General features: G+C 36.4%; 1 protein-coding gene across 2 annotated transcripts in view; it reads left to right on the forward strand.

The window, feature by feature from the left end:
- The window catches only part of UBE2J1 (ubiquitin conjugating enzyme E2, J1), a 21,908-nt gene that overhangs the window by 3,824 nt on the left and 4,770 nt on the right, over window positions 1-13,314 (forward strand). The window contains exons 2-7 of one of the 2 annotated variants that reach the window (XM_006778263.2): window positions 1,455-1,528; window positions 2,208-2,339; window positions 4,917-5,001; window positions 5,276-5,381; window positions 9,369-9,498; window positions 10,802-10,921. In XM_006778263.2, coding sequence (XP_006778326.1) covers window positions 1,455-1,528; window positions 2,208-2,339; window positions 4,917-5,001; window positions 5,276-5,381; window positions 9,369-9,498; window positions 10,802-10,921 — 647 coding nt within the window. The remainder of the gene's footprint in view (window positions 1-1,454; window positions 1,529-2,207; window positions 2,340-4,916; window positions 5,002-5,275; window positions 5,382-9,368; window positions 9,499-10,801; window positions 10,922-13,314) is intronic. The other variant, XM_015557686.1, reaches the window with a different exon arrangement.

Consider the following 13,314-nt stretch of genomic DNA (forward strand, 5'->3'; position numbering starts at 1 on the left):
AACAGAAATCATTTTATTTTGGTTGTAGATATAGCATCTAGAATGAGTTTAGTAATTTGATGATCAAGTGAATAAAGTCTCTTCCCACAGGGGCCTAGTTCAGAGTAGGGGATGGAAAAGAATGTTGTTATGGACCTTAGCCACATTCTCAGTGGTTAGAGCATCAGCCTTTGGACTGAAGGATCTCAGGTTCATTTCCTGGTCAAGGGAACGTCCCTTGGTGCATGATCCCCAGGCCCATCTGGTCATGTGATTGTCTCTTCCCCTTCCTTCCACACTCTCTAAAAAATCAGTGGAAAAATATCCCTGGGTGAGGATTAACAAACAAAAACCAAAAATAAATACAAAAAATAAGTAATTATTATTATGGGATAAGATAGTGACTTAAGAACTTTGTTTGTTTTTTAATCCTTACCCAAGGACATGTTTTTATTGTTTTCAAAGGGAGAAGAAAGGTGAGGGAGGAGGAGAGAGAGAGAGAGAGAGAGAGAGAAATATTGATGTGAGAAATATCAATCAGTTGCCTCCCAGGTATACCTCGACCAAGGATCGAACTCACAACCTGGGTATCTGCCCTGACTGGGAATCAAATCCATGACCCTTTGGTGCACAGGATGATGCTCCAACCAAATGAGCCACAAAGGCCAGGGCTAAAATGAAATTTTATGCAAAAGACATGATACATACTGCATTATAATATTGTGTGGGAGTTGATTCTTAATCTCTTCTGATAACTTTCCATCCAATGCCTCCACACATTTTACTTGTATTGTTTCCTCTGCCTATTCATACCCACTTGCCTAATTCCTATTATCTTTCTTTCAGATATTAGTGATAAGTTTTAATTGAAGTGAAGAATCATTTCAAAAAAGGCAATCAGTTAGGGCTATGAAATAAAGTGACCTCTGGAGACAGTCCCATTAAGTTAATACAAGATATTGGGTGGAAAGTCCCAAGAGGTTAAAAAAATGGGGGGAAGGGGTTACTGCTCATGAGCATGAGTTCCAGAGGGCACGCTTTTTGTTAATATAGACATTTTAGCATGGTAGAGTTGTATTGTCTGTGTTGGAATTTCAGCTGTCATTTACTAGTGTGACCGTGGACAAGTTTCTTAGTTTGGAAAATAGGGATTTTCTATCTCATAGCAATGTTTTGAGGATTGTTTGAGTGCTATCACATAGGAAGTATATATAAGTACTTATTAAATAAGAAGTGTCTCTATCAGACTTACCTGTATATTTAGTACATAACTCTCCTAATGCCTACCTACCATTTCCTCTCCTCCTCCAATGATTACTATTATCCTAATTAAAACTTTAGCATACACGCAGTGGAGCCAATCCTCTCTATACATGTTTTGTTAAAGTAGAAACTTTTTCATTAGATTGTAACTCTGACTTAATCACTTGGTAAAGTATATTTTAAATGTCTTTATCTTATGAATTTTATTTTAGCTGTTAAACGTTTAATGAAAGAAGCGGCAGAATTGAAAGATCCAACAGATCATTATCATGCACAACCTTTGGAGGTTAGTTTCTGTCTCCATCTTCTACATGTGGCTTTTAATATTTTAAACAAATTCCTTAAAATTGTTTTTTCATTGCTTTGATTCATTACAGATGTGTTTGATGTGGTTTATTAGTATATTTTACTCCGAGTAGTTCCTGAATGGCTAATTTCCCATTAGCCATTCAGAATCAGACATTTTACAAGAAGCAGATTTCTGGCCTCTATAGAATGGGTCTCAGATGCTAAATTGGTTTTAGGTCTTGAATATGAGGGAAGGGAAGTGGAAAGAACCCAATACTTTTTACAGTTTGGAAGACCTGGCCCCTTGAGGGATCTCTGCAGCTAGTCTGGGCTTTTTGTATAAACATCTCTAACTCTCTTCGTCTTCTTATCTGTAAAAGGAGGGTTTTTAAATATGCTTAGTCTGGTTTCCATGGTAATAGTGAGAATAAAATGTAATAATGTATGCATAGTTTGCAAAATGTAAAGTACTTGGTAACTAAGATGTTGTTAGCATATGTATTAATATTATTAACCTTATAAGTAAGTGTTTAGAAATAATCCAAAGTTTTATTAATTATTTGATTATACAGTTGACCCTTTTTCTCACCCAATAATATTTCTAATAGTCATTTAATTAACGGTCAAACTTTAATATTACTGATGTCTTGTTGGTTATTGTTTTTGTTTTTTTTCAGGATAATCTTTTTGAATGGCACTTCACAGTTAGAGGGCCCCCAGATTCTGATTTTGATGGAGGAGTTTATCATGGACGAATAGTACTACCACCAGAGTATCCCATGAAACCACCAAGCATTATTCTTCTAACGGTAAGGATTCTTGGCTTTTTGAAATGCTTGTGGTTTAACTCTTCATGGTGGCTGCAAAATATAGTCAACATACTCATTTATATTAAGAAATAAAGTAGGCCCTCGCCAGTGTGGCTCAGTTGGTTGGTCATTGTCCTGTGCACTGAAAGCTTACCAGTTCGATTCCCAGTCAGGGCACATGCCCAGGTTGTGGGCTCTATCCCTGGTAGGGGGCATGCAGGAGGCAGCGGATTGATGTTTTGCTCTCACATCAATTTTTCTCTCTCTCCCTCTCTCCAAAAATATTATTTTAAAAAAAGGTTTTAAAAAAGAAGTAAAGTGGCTGCTTTTGGGAACCAGGACTTGGTACTATAATCACCCCCCCCCCCAAGAAAATTTAATTTATAGGAATTATTTATTTTTATTTATTGTTGGGGGGGGGAGAAAAGGTTATTGTTCCACTTTATTTATGCATTCATTGGTTTATTCTTAATATGTGCCCTGACAGAGAATTGAACACCAATCTTTGCATATTGTGATGATGCTGTAACCAACTGAGCTACAGGGCCAGGGTTATAGGAATTCTTAATGCTAATGAATGTATAATTACCATAGTATGGTTGTTAGAATTCAGTGAATTAATGTATGCAAAGTGCTAGACACAGTATCTGGCACATGGTAAGTACTCAGTAAAGGATTGTTAATGTTATTCTACCTCTTAATCACATCATCTCTATTTAAACTCTCATTTTTCTTGTGTAGCTCTTAAAATAGAAGTGATAGAGTCCTCAATAAATGATTGCTATATTATTACTTATACCTTAGAATTTCTTTCTACATCCACATATTTTATCTTCATGTGAAACAAAATGATTAATTTTTTCTTCTTTTTCCTGTTTCAACAGTAAATTCCTCTCTTAATTGTTAAGCTTTCATTCCCTCATTTCCTTTTATTTACAAGTGTGTTTGATTACCCCCAACCTTGAAAAAAAAAAAGCAAAAACTAAACATAAACACCTTTCTTTATCTCTGCTCACTACTCTATGTGTTGTTCTGTTTTTTCTTTGCTAGCCTTCAAGGCATCTTTACTCTAGCTTGGCTTGCTACAGTCTGGTTTCCACACACACTCACAGCACTAATCTCAAAGACCAGTTTGAGAAATCCCACTGTCTCTTCTCAGTCTTTATCCTATTCCATCTAAGTTAAACCTGACACTCACGGGGTAGCAAATAGTGAAAGAAAAGGTACTAATTAATAAATACCAAGTTAATGCTGCTTTTTACCTATATTTGGTATAGTGAAAAGAGCACTAGTTTAGAGCCAGTAGACCTGGATTCTGACCAGTGCTATTTCTGTTACAGCACAGGCAGGTTACATAGTCTCTTTGAAATTTAGTTTTCTCATCTGTCAAAAGGGTTGTGTATGGTAAATATAATCACACTTTATAAAGTTCCTCATATATAGAAGTTGCTTAACAAATATTAGATGATATTTAGAATCAGCAATGCTGGCAGTAGGGTTGAAGCAGGGTCTTGGAGGGGCCCAATGTGTTAGGAGTCACTTTTGTTTGCTAGATCATGATGAGAGCCAAGTGGTCTATGGGGAGGGGCTAGTGCATGGGGAAACTGGTGGGGGTGGGTAGTTGGAGTAGCAGCTTTTCACCAGTAGGTATAGAAATATTGAAATATTTCAAGAGTTAACCAATGGTATCGTTCATATTTAGCACAGTGGCTGAGAATCAGTCGTATCCTCCTGGTTTTCAATATTTGCTTTTTCTGGTTCACTTCCTCTCTTTTGAAAATGTTCCTCTCTTTTCCAACCTTCATTCAACAAATAATCATTGAACACATGCCATTCACTCTGTGGGTGCGACAGAGAATAAGTCAAATTCTCTGACCATATGAAACATATATTGTAATTCTTGCCTCTTCTCCTTCCCCTTTCCCTAAGTATGGATATTCTACAAGTTCAGACTTCAACTGTTTTGATTTTCTATGAAATGGCTTTAGTAATCACCTCTCTAAAGTCAGGTACCAAAGATGTATATTCTCTTCTGCTATCACCATGTCTATAATTCTACCTGCCTGCTGGACATCAATAGCTCTTCTCCTAAGAAAATAGATTCATGTCCAAAGCTGAAATTATTATCTCTGATCTTTCTACTTTGTGTTCCTCTCTTATGAAATTGTATCATCATTCTGAAAATCACCCCCACCTCACCAATATCTAGAAGATGATATCAAATCCTTAGGTTTTATCCCAGTCTCTGTACGTCTTCTATTTTAGATTCTTCACAGAGCCTAGAATACTAGGCACATAGGAGGACATCAGGACATCTTTATCAGTTATTTAGATTTCAATTGTATAATTCAATTTCAAAAAAGTGCTTCAACTTCTAAAAACAGTTTATATTATTCACTTAGAATCCAACAAATATTTGTGGAGTGTCAATTAGAGGACAAAAATCTGTATCCCCTTAGAGATTACATTTTTAAAAAATTATCTTTAAAATTTTATTTATATGTAAAATATTTATACTTATAAAGTCTAAAACATTAAACACATCTAAAAATTTTAAATGCCTTATTTATTCCTAAGGCTAATGGACGATTTGAAGTAGGCAAGAAAATCTGTTTGAGCATCTCAGGACATCATCCTGAAACTTGGCAGCCTTCATGGAGTAGTGAGTACTAATTTAAAGTGAATATATCTTATATAACTGTAGTCAATTCATAATTATAAAGTATAATACCTTCTTGAGATTGAAGCTGTTTTTGATAATTTTATTATTTAATAAATAATAAAAATGCTTTTCCTTGCCTAGATTTTGGCCATCATTTTACTACAACCCTCCTACCTGTACCTCTTCAGTGAAAGACTGTCTTTTTTTCTCTTTTCAGAGTAAACCCAGTTCTTGGGAGATAGCAATTTAGATTGATGTTTACTTTTTATTTCAGTAAGAACAGCATTGTTAGCCATCATTGGGTTTATGCCAACAAAAGGAGAAGGAGCCATAGGTTCTCTAGATTACACACCTGAGGAAAGAAGAGCACTTGCCAAAAAGTAAGTTTTGCATTTCATTCTTTGTTAAGACCCAAATATTATTCTGGAAAATGGCTATTAGGAAACAGGCTCTGCCTCTGACTTTGTGAGTTACCTTTGCTGTAGGTTCTAGCCTTAGTTTTGCTATTTTAGAAATTCAATTGTACCAGTTTACTCAGTGTTCACCGGAGTCTAAAGAATTGATTATAGAAAGTAGTTAATATCAACCTACAGTGGGAGATATCTACATTAATAAAAGAGAAAAATGGTAATTGGCGTACGACGCTACCCTTTTCATTGGCTAATCAGGGCTATATGCAAATTAACTGCCAACTCAGATGGCAGTTAACTAACAACAAAGATGGAGGTTAATTTGCATATGTAGGCACAATGCAGGGAGCCAAAAGGGAAAGCAGGAAGAAGCCCCCTGCCACTGACAGTGATTGGAAACCCAGGGGGGAGCTAAGAGCTGGGGGGCAGCCATGATCGGAGAATCAGGCGCCTTGGCCGCCCTGGCCAGTGATAGCAGGAGTTAAGGGTGGAGCCAGCAATGGGAGCTGGGCACGGTCGAAGCTGGCAGTCCCGGGAACTAGAGGTCCTTTGCCTGGGCCTAAAGCGGACCCCACGATCGGGGGCCGCTGCTGCTGCGGGTCCCCGCTGCCTGGGCAGGACGCCTCGGCCAGAGGCGTCAGGCCTGGGCAAGGGGCCGATCCTGCAATTGGAGGGTGATGGGGGTCAACGCCTGAGGGCTCCCTGTATGTGAGAGGGGGCAGGCTGGGCTGAGGGACACTGCCCCCTCCCCCCCCCCACACACACCCAGTGCACGAATTTCGTGCACCGGGCCCCAAGTCTTTTATAAAATAGGACAGGACATTCATCTCCACTTAGACAGTAATAAAGATGGAAAAGAACTAGAGCCATTTTTTTATGGAAAAGAACAAGAGCCATTTTATTATGTAGCTTTTCACAAGATTAAAAACTTCTTGAGAGCTGAAGGAAATCCACTTTTCCACGTTTGTATCTATAGTACCTGGCTCATAGTGGCTCAATAAATGATCTGGAATAAAGAAAATGAGATTTTATTAAGTTGTCATTTCCCATTGGTATTGCTTTCTGTTTTTCCCAGGTATATTCTGTCTATATAACCCAGATTAGTTATTAGATTTAGAGTATTCTCTTCTTTGAGTAGTGCTAAGACTAATTCTAGATTTTGATCATTTTCTTTTTTAAAATATATATTTATTTCAGAGAGGAAGGAAGGAGGGAGAGATAGAAACATCAATGATGAGAGAGAATCATTGATTGCTGCCTCCTGTATGCCCCATACTGGAGATCATGCCCTCAACCTGGGCATGTGCCTTGACTGGGAATTGAACCGTAACCTCCTGGTTCAACCACTGAACCATGCTGGCCAGTCTTGATCATTTTCTTGTTCTGGACTTGGCTGCCTACAACTCTTTAAACATATTTTATGAATTAAATTATACAGGGATGGGCAAAAGTAGGTCTACAGTTGTAAGGATGTGGAAGATTGCTTTTGTATTACTATTTATTAATTATTGTATTATTTTTTCATACACACAACTATAAACCTACTTTTGCCCATCTATAGTATATCTTGCTCTGGTACAGCCTGGAAGAAGCCCTCTACACATGTTTGTTAAATCAAAGAGATTTTAGTGTTTGGAAGATTTGGAAGACTCCTTGGTATCTTTTAAAATCTTATTCTCAAGTTCTGGGCATATACCTTACTTGCAGCTACTATTCACAAATTATAATATGTACTTTGAATACATGACATTTGTTTGATTTTTTTATATTGGCTTTCTGTCTTGATACTTTTATCTAGTTCATGTACAGATAAAAAAAGAATTAGTTTTTTTTGTTCTAGACTTGTCAGTGTTTATATTCTAGGTTCTGTAGAATTAGAGGCTTATTAGTCTGTATTAGAGGCTTTTTCAAAACCAGATTTTGCATTTAACCATGGTAAATTAGTATTTTTGTGGATAGACTAATATAGTCAAAATAAACATTTTCCTTTAATTTTCATCTGACTTCTCAGTTAAAAGTGGACACAGTTTATGCCCAGCCAATGTGGCTCAGTGGCTGACCATCGACCTATGAACCTGGAGGTCATGGTTCGATTCCTGGTCAGGGCATATGCCCAGGTTGTGGGCTTGATCCCCCAGTGTGGGGTGCGTAGGAGGCAGCCGATCAATGATTCTCTCTCATCATTGATGTTTCTCTCTCTCCCTCTTCCTTTCTCTCTGAAATCAATTAAAAAATATATATATTTTTAAAGTGGACACATTTTGCCTGGCTGATGTGGCTCAGTAGTTGAGCATCAACCTGTAAACCAGGAGGTCATGGTTCCATTCCCAGTCAAGTCACATGCCTGGCTTTCAGGTTCGATCCCCAGGAGAAGGCGTGCACGAGGCAGCTGATGAGTGATTCTCATCATTTGTGTTTCTTTCTCCTTGTACTTTCCTCTCTGAAATCAATAAAAAAATATAAATAAAAAAAAGTGGACACATTTTAAGGCAGATTTTTGGATATAATTGATTCTCTAAAGCAGCGGTTGCCAACTGTTGGTCCGTGAGATCTGAAAGGTTGGCAATTGCTGCTCTAAAGGATATGGATAGCAGTGCCGCTTCTGGTGAAACAAAAAATATATATTCATCAATAAATACTATATTAATAGTACTTTGACATATATTTTATTTTCATGAAGCTGTTCAATAAATTTAAGTACCATGTTGTTCAAGACCTAAGGATTTTATTACATTGACCTAGATGTACAGTAAAACAGTTTTTTAAAAATATGGCCTTATTGATTTTTAGAGAGAGGAAAGGAGAGAAATAGGGATAGAAACAGCGATGAGAGACAAATATCATCGCTTTGCTGCCTCCTTCATGTCCCCTACTGGGAATCTAGTCCGCATCCTGGGCATGTGCCCTGAGCAGGAATCCAACTGGTGACCTTTTGGTTCCTGGGTTGACACTCAACCATTGAGCCACACCATTCGGACTATAGTAATACAGTTTTTAAAAGGAAGTTCAGCAATGTAGTAATACATATTTTTATATAATATACATAACAAACTTATTTCTGGTCATATAAATCCTCAGCATTCTTGTGAGTTTTAGGCACTTTTTGGCTATATCTGGAATACAGAGGAGGAAATGAAAACATAGAAAAACAAAGAAATCTTAGGAAAGTCTAGTTAACAGATTGAGTATCTACCTAATATGATCCGTTATAAATTTCAGTCTGGATTTTCCACGAGTTTTTTTGCTTTTCAAGTTGTACTGCTATTTAAATTACTAGGATTTGTGAGGTTTTTATTCCCCTGGAAATACCTGTAAATTCTTTTTTTTTAGATATATTTTTATTGATTTCAGAGAGGAAAGGAGAGAGAGATAGAAACATCAATGATGAGAGAGAATCATTGATCGGCTGCCTCCTGCACGCCCCCTACTGGGGATTGAGCCCGCAACCCAGGCATGTGCCCTGGCTGGGAATCGAACCATTACCTCTCAGTTCATAGGTCAATGCTCAACTATTGACCTACACCGGCTGGGCTATAAATTATATTTTTAATTTGCTTCTTTATATATGTTTCTGCTAAAAATAATTTGAACTTTTTAGTGGACTTTTTCACAGGCTTAACATAGGCTTGTTATATGTGATTTTGAGGACAGGTAGTTAAACAGTTTATATTTTTTGTCATATAAATCTGTAGCTTAGTTTTCTTTAGAGAGTATATTAGGAAAATAATGAAATCTAATGTTAGATTTTTAAAATATTGATATATAATTGATGTGAAATTTTTATACTAACCTAACTTGCGTGTATGTCTCATAACTATAATTGTCTATTTTGCATGTAGATAAATGTGATATGGAATTATCTGGTGTTCTTTTAAATTTAATCACTCATTGTTTTAATGTCTTGAATTAATATTCACTATTTGATTTGTACTCATCAAAAAAATTATTTCTTACCAGATCACAAGATTTCTGTTGTGAGGCATGTGGCTGCACCATGAAGGATGTCCTGCTGCCTTTAAAATCTGGAAGTGATTCAAGCAAGGCTGACCAAGAAGCCAAGGAACTGGCTAGACAAATCAGTTTTAAGGTACTCTAAATTGATAAATAAATTTAAATTTTGTAGCCCTTTTATTTACTTTCAGAAATAAAGTAATTTAGTTCTAGTGCAATAATGTTTTTACAAATAATTTTATCACAAAACTAACACATTCACCAAGGCATTATAATTAGTGGTTAAAAGTTTGGACTCTGTGGGGGGGCTGTCAATTGGGGAAAATGGAGACATGTAAAACTGTAGACAATAAAAAAAAAAAAGTTTGGACTCTAGTATACAATGCCAGGGTTCAAATCCCAGCTTTGCTGCTTAGTAGTAGTAGGATATCAGACACATTACTTAGCCACTTCATGCCTTTTACTCACATGTAAATATTAACAGTATGGTAATTATCTTGTGGGATTCTTATGAGGATTAAGTGAGTTAATACTTACTTTAATGTCTTGCATTTAAAACTGTCCCAGGTGCTTAATAAGTGTTAGCTATTATTATAGAAAATATAGATAAGCAGTTAGAAAATAACAGTTATATAATCCCAGCCCCCCAAAATAAGTGCTGCTATTATTTTGGCATATCTCCCTTATAACCTTTTTTTCCACATATATTTTACCCAAACATATTAACACTTCAATAGTTTAATTAGCTCCATAAAATAATGTCAGCCTGCATTAAGCAACATGTTACCTGTCCCTCTTCTCTACCTTTCTACATCCTGTCCAAGGTCCAGTTTTTGGAGAAATTTTTCTTTCTGTTTTATTGTGCCTGAAAGAGGAGGTGCTTAATAAGTGTTGGTTATATTCTTCCTTCTGAAGATTCCTATTGTATATAAAATTGCTTCTCTGAAAATCTTAGGGCCAGATGTGTTTTCTACTTCAGAATTTCAGATTTTAGAAAATATCAAACATATACCATATATTAACACTCATTGAGACCTGGGGCAGTATCCCATAATCAAATTCATAAATATTTCATCAGCAAACCTGGGAATATGTACACCAAGGTGGAATAAAGACTGTTAATAGCCTCACATGTCAGGCTTTGCCTGAAAATTACAAAATACTTCAGTGTTTAGAGATTTTTGAAATTGTGGATTATGAACCGTGGGTGTTAGTTTTGTCTCTCACCAAGTAATATCTCCTTGAACAGGGAATGTCTGTGGGTCTTTCTGTAATATCTAGCATAGTGTTGGACACATGAGTTCTCAACACTTAACTGATTGATATTGATATTAAAGTACCAATTAAAATAAATCTAAGAAAGGGAATTTAGGTAGGTTGTGGGTTAGTTTGTATATTCCCTTTTATAATACGGCTCTTGGGTGTTACCTTTTTTATAGGCAGAAGTCAATTCATCTGGAAAGACTATTGCTGAGTCGGACTTAAACCACCCCTTTTCACTAAATGATTTACAGGACAATATACCTACCACATTCCAGGGTGCTACAGCCAGTACATCGGTATGGTTCTTGTCTTTTACATATGTATATATCTATACCATTATCATTATTTGCAATAGGAAGAGGAGATCCCTAGAGGAAATATCTGATTATTTTGGATACTAGCCCAGTTCTCCCTCTAATGAATTTTGTTTTCTTGAGCAAGTTATTCATACTTTCTGGGCTTTCTTTTTTTGTTAAATGGGGCTGGGCTAAATAATTTTAAGGTCTATTGTCCATCTAGAATTCTATGATTTCTTTGAAAAGTTAGTTTTAATATAGTGCTACAGTCAGAATAAAGCAATATACATGCATTAACCACTTTCTAAATAGGCTGTCTTTGGAGCAATAGATTTACCTTAGACCTGCTCTGTCCAATGTAGTAGCTACTAGCCAATGTGGCTATCTAAATATATATTTGAACTAGAGACCCGGTGCATGAAATTCGTGCACGGGTAGGGTCCCTAGGCCTGGCCGGTGATTAGGGCTGATCGGGGCCTTCCATATTGGGTGCCGGCTGGGGCCTTCTTTCCTAATGGCTACCATATTGGACAGCACAGATATCGAACATTATCATCATTGCACAAAGTTCTACTGGACAGTGCTGCCTTATGCATAGTTAGTGTCCAATAAGTAATTATTGAACAAAATATTGAATGCTATAGCTGTTAGTTGTGCCCTGATCTATTTTCTAAATTTGGGGCGGGGGGTAGGAGGGCTTAGGTCATTAGAGAGACAGATTAAGAAAATGTGTGACTGAATTGCTGCTAAATAATTAGGATTATGGGGACTTTATATAAGAGATGAACCGTCTTTTGGGTGTTGTGTTTTTTTGTTTGTTTGTTTTTGGTAACAGGTTGTTTGATGGAATAGCCAAATCTCTATTACCCCTCCAGTTTTCAGAGGTTTTAAAGGGTGAGGAAAATTAGAATAGAAACTGGGCAAATCAGATTTGCCCTTTATTCAGGAATAACTTACTGTAAAGTGTGACTAAATAGTGTTGAGTGGCTCTCTCCTATGGAGAGAGTGAGATGGCAAAGAAGTAGATTGGAGAAAGCAGGGGAGAGGCTGCTTGGAAGGAAGAACTACTTGGAGGACTGGAAAAGGAAGTACTACAAGAAAAAAAATGTATGTTGAGAGTTAAATTGTTTTTACATGATCTCCATGTGATTTTATAAATTGTAGAGGAATATAATGAATTTATTTAGTCAGTGTATGTTTTTTCATCTTCAAAATTGAAATTGTTTTCTTTATTTCATAAATAGTTTTTTAGTAAAAAAAAAAAAAAAGCCCTGGCTGGTGTTCTCAGTGGTTAGAGCATTGGCCTAAGTACCAAAGGGTCAGTGGGTTCCACTCCTGGTCAAGGGCATGTACCTGGGTTACAAGTTCAATCCCCACCCCTGTCAGGGCAAGTGTGGGCGGCAGCCAATCTCTCTCTCTCTCACATCAATGTTTCTCTCGCTCTCTCTCTCCCTCCCTCCCTCCTTTCCTCCCTTCCACTCTCTAAAAATCAATGGAAGAACTATCCTCTGATGAGGATTAACAACAACGAAAAGAAAAAACAACAACCCACATCCTATTATATAGAGAGGAAGGTGGTAATCTTTGTTTTACCTATAAGGACAATCTCCTAATATTTATGATGTATTTACATTTATCTTTAGTTTATTTTAAATCTGTGTCAAGTTTCCCTGTTGCATATTCTAGTTATACTTACTCCAATTGTAATTTATTTTATAATTAATTATTGTCTATCTGACAATAGTTAATTATAAAATAAATTACAATTGGAATAAGTTCCTTGAGGATCAGGATTGTGTCCGCAATGGCTAGCATAGTGCCATGTATATAGTAGGTGGTAAATATATAGTTGTTGATTAAATAAACAAATTTTAGGATTAGTACTTGGAAATCTGGGTGTACAGGTAAAGAAATCAAGAAGGTTTAAGTACATTAGCATAAATAATGTTATAAGTACAATTGTTTTTTTCATTTTTATTTTAAAGTACATAAAACTTAGACTTATTTCATAGATACCAATTCTGGTTAAAATACAAGCAATAAATTGTCTACAATTTGTGAGTTAAGCTTTTAACTACATTTACATACAAATCTAAGTGTGATTATATGATTTGATTACTATGGAGGTAACTGAAACCTGGTTTTGGCTCAGGTGGCTGCTTTACATGCAAGTGTAATATAATTCACTGAGATGTTACACATCAAATTCCAGATAAGCTGTTTTTTAGCCTTGAGGGGGCGAGAGATTGCCGAAAGTCTAAATACAGCAGATAGCATTAGGCCATCTGTTGCTTATTCATGCAGATTTTTTAGCCATGTAGAAATAGGAAAAATACTGATGGTAGTTTTATGTTCTTCCAGTCTGTCAAATTTTTCCCTTTTCCATAAGATTG

Source organism: Myotis davidii, unplaced genomic scaffold, assembly GCF_000327345.1.
Source record: "Myotis davidii unplaced genomic scaffold, ASM32734v1 scaffold269, whole genome shotgun sequence".
Lineage (NCBI taxonomy): Eukaryota > Metazoa > Chordata > Mammalia > Chiroptera > Vespertilionidae > Myotis > Myotis davidii.